Source organism: Wasmannia auropunctata, unplaced genomic scaffold (genome assembly GCF_000956235.1).
Source record: "Wasmannia auropunctata unplaced genomic scaffold, wasmannia.A_1.0 LD333616.1, whole genome shotgun sequence".
Classification (NCBI taxonomy): domain Eukaryota; kingdom Metazoa; phylum Arthropoda; class Insecta; order Hymenoptera; family Formicidae; genus Wasmannia; species Wasmannia auropunctata.
Genome location: NW_012029274.1, coordinates 18,115 through 22,233, shown reverse-complemented (window position 1 = coordinate 22,233; position 4,119 = coordinate 18,115). Strand labels below are relative to the sequence as shown.

The following is a 4,119-nucleotide window of genomic DNA, read 5'->3' as shown; positions in this document are numbered from 1 at the left end:
TGATAGTTTTGCAATAAACACTTCTCAACTTTGAAGTTCAATAGCTTAGGATCTATGCAACATACATTAACTTTCTTAGCATCAAATTACGCGGGCTTTGAAGCACTTTTTTTATACAATAGATGCGACGGAATTATCAAAATTTTAAAACCGCGAAGAGAATCTATTTGTTTATAAGTTCAAAATTTTCAAAAAATTTTAAAAGTTGTTTAAAATAAAAAAAAATGCATTTCACCGATTCTTACAATACTTCTAACATTCAAGTATGTGTAAAAAATTTGGAACCTATAAGAAAACTTTCGTTTAGCATTGGTAATATTGAAAAGGTAAGGGTAAATTCTTCATTAACAAATAAATTGTGCAATAACTAATGAACGGACGGGGCGCTGATTTTGCACACTTAATTAAGTATACTTTAGACTATCCAATCCTGAATTTTCATCAACGACAGTTAATTTTTAATATCAATTATAGCTATTCAACAAATAACCCTGTTTTTCTCCAGTTTGTGCAATTTTGCAATGTAAATATTGCATGCACACAATTTTAATTACCTGTATCTTGTAGAGAATTTCATAACAAACAAAAAAAGTCCTACACATTTTTGTGCTCAGAGCATTAATAACGTAGTTATTTCAAGAAATATCAAATATCAAATCAATATAAAAATAAGCCATTTTCGGCGTTTTCAGTACATTTACCCCTCCCATAAATTTTCTATAAGGTTTCACGCGTACGCATATCGATATTCTCATTTTATGTGAGGAAGTGATTTCTGCATAAAAATAATCTACTTCTTCACGTTACATCCATTTCGATGTCTCTAACTGTATATGGACTATGAACAAAACCATTAAATGCAATAACGTTTTTAGTAGTGAATTTGCAATATTTTATATTTATATACTTTAAATATATGTTGATTATTATGCGAATGTAAAATTGGTTAATTTTTACAATTTTTTTACATTTTTGTCTTATTATTAATTAATTTTTTAATTATTAAATTTTTAATTGCTTCAGTAATAAAAATTATATTTTTATTTTAGATAGGGCAGTATATTGGAGAGATCTGCCGGTTTCTTCTTACAGTTCCACCAAGTGAATATGATAGAAAACATAAAGTGCGTCTAGTATTCGGAAATGGCCTGAGGCCGCAAATTTGGGAACCTTTTCTTAAGAGATTTGGCGTGAAGCAAATAGGCGAATTTTATGGATCCACTGAAGGAAATTCAAATCTCGGTAATTCTGCTTGACTTTTCAGATAAGCTCAAAATTTTATTGTTGAAACTATGTCTTAAATTTGGGTACAAATAATAAATTTTTTTTTACCTAAATAATAAGTTTATTTTTTTGGAAATTGCTGACATGTTTAACTTTCATCTAATAAGCAAATAACCATTAACATAATAATTAACAATAATTCACTAAACATTTCCTAATTGTTAAGTGAAATGATTACAATTGTCATTGTATTTGTATGATTTACAGTTAACATTGACAATAAAGTTGGTGCTATTGGTTTTATACCAAGATATGCTAGTTTCTTGTATCCGGTTGCACTGTTGAAAATTGACGAAGAAACAGGGGAATTATTGAGAGGACCAGATGGATTTTGCATACCTTGTAAACCTGGTATGTATCATCAGTTTAATAAAGATTTTATTATATTATTATAGAAGATTTTTTTTCTTCCGCGTCAATACAATTACATATTTAATTTTGTTTGCTATCAGTACAATAATTAAAGTAAAAAGAAGATTTTTTTATTGTGCTTTTTCTGAATGACTTGTCTTATATTAGATATTATTATGGCATACAATTTTGTTGGCTAAAGTCCTAATAAAATATATAAATTCATAAGTAATATATAAATTTATAAGTAATATTCTAATCAAAAAATTATTAAACAGTACACATATTATTAGAGTATTTTTATATTATTTGTTTAGGTGAGGCTGGCGTTTTTGTGGGTAAAATTAATCCAAAGAAAGCAATAAACGACTTTAGCGGCTACGCGGACAAAAAGGCTTCAGAACAAAAGATTATTCATGATGTCTTTAAGAAGGGCGATCGCGTTTTCAATTCTGGTCAGTGATAAAACACAACACATAGCACGGTCTATTAATTTCTTATCAAGAATAATTATATACATATGTTGTGATTTATTTGAATTTTCCGAACAGGTGATATTTTAGTTATGGATGACCTCGGATACTTTTATTTTAAGGACAGAACTGGTGATACATTTAGGTATATGTATATGCATAATTAATATAATAATCAGACTTTGTAGTTGTAAATTATTAAATTATTATAATTATATATTTCTAGATTAAAATCAGTAAATTTATAAGAATTGAGTCTAATTACATTATGTCTTGAAATTACAATATTAGGTGGCGAGGCGAAAATGTTTCTACCTCGGAAGTAGAGGCCGTTATAAGTAACGTGATAAGTCTTAAAGATGCAACTGTATTTGGTGTCGAGGTGAATAATAAATAAGTCATTATTTGCAATTTACTCATTAAATAATCGATTTCACATGAATAAGATATGGACAGTAAAAGAGTATCAATTCATATCGATAAACTCACAAATAAATAAAATATTATTGATGAAAATCATGCGTAATTATATGTTTAGATCCCCGGGAACGAGGGTAAAGCAGGAATGGTGGCTATATATGACCCAGAAAATTCCATGGACTTGAAGGAATTGGTAGGAAAGTTAAAGAAAGTTTTGCCGGATTACGCCATGCCTCGTTTTATTCGTATTCTATCAGAACTGTCTATGACTGGTAACGATCCTAAGTTTACTTTTTTAAGTCGGGTCTTTCCTGTTTTTGTAATAACATAATTTATTTTATTTGTGCACAGGAACGTTCAAACTGAAAAAGAAGGAGCTCCAGCAAGAAGCTTTTGATATTAAAAAGGCAAGTTTTATTTGTTTTTAATTAAAATACGTAGAAGCGATAGCTATAAAAATAATTTTTGCAGGTTAAAGATCCAATTTATTTCCTCAATAATGATACCTACGTAAGGATGACTGATGAACACTACAATAATATCGTCCAGGAAAAAATCCGATTATAATTCTGCCCTGTGGAGACATTTTTTTTAATAAGACGAGGAGAAAGAGACAGAGAGAGAGAGAGAGAGAGAGAGAGAGAGAGAGAGAGAGAGAGAAGTTTGGACTTATTATTAGACTAAAACGTTCTTTTACGATATTATGTTTCCAGTGTTAATTGATTAAACCATACTCAGTGATCACATTTTGTGGACCAATAATAAACTATCATGCGCATCTATTTTCGCAAAACGTGTGAGAATTAAAGCACGTATTGTTAGAAAAAATGACATGAGATTTTTTTTCCAGTAGGATAATCATCACGACTGATATTTTACAATTTACGGATTATTTGTATATCAGAATTATGATAATGTGACGAATATTCCAGTGTAAATAGCAAAATAGCGTAATAGCTGACGATAATTTACACAATTGTTAAAAGTATAGGAGAGAGAGAGAGAGAGAGAGGGAGAGAGAGAAAATATTTTTTTTTAAATTAAATTTTTTTTGTATAGTTATACTTTTTCATTAAATTTCCTAATTGTTTTGTTTTATTTAAATTCAGAATTAAAGAACAAATGAAGCGCATATTTCCTTGTATTTGCAAATTTTTAATATCAATTTATTATAAATTTATAACGATTTTAGTAAATAATTGTAATGCAAAAATCTTAATGAGTATAAAAAATAATATAATACAATCTTAACAAATATAAAAGTAAAAAAATAGTATCTATAAAAATAATAAAAATAACATTTCATCCATATTGTACCGTTAATTATTTGCATATTTCATTATAAGTTTTCCAGCTTTTCCAAAGCAATTATTTGCTCCTTAAGATTTATATGTAATGCGCTGTCAGTAATTAAAGATAAGCTTTTTAAATTGAAACATCGAAAATCTGCACAAACGCAATGATCGATATCTTACTTTCTTCCTGTAGATAAAAATTTGTTTATGTAATTGTAATATTGATATAATTATTATGTTTACATAAGATATAATTGTTATACTTTGTTGATATAAGTTGTGTATATTATAAGTTA

General features: G+C 27.9%; 1 protein-coding gene across 1 annotated transcript; it reads left to right on the top strand.

The window, feature by feature from the left end:
• Positions 1–1,049: 1,049 nt before the first annotated feature.
• Positions 1,050–3,540, top strand: LOC105459806 (long-chain fatty acid transport protein 4-like; the record flags this gene model as incomplete). The annotated part of the gene is made up of 8 exons (XM_011706097.1): positions 1,050–1,242; positions 1,492–1,635; positions 1,953–2,090; positions 2,187–2,253; positions 2,400–2,490; positions 2,647–2,800; positions 2,880–2,935; positions 3,000–3,540. Coding segments are annotated over 8 exons (939 nt in total), but the record flags the coding sequence as incomplete, so codon positions are not given.
• Between the last annotated feature and the right edge of the window lie 579 nt (positions 3,541–4,119).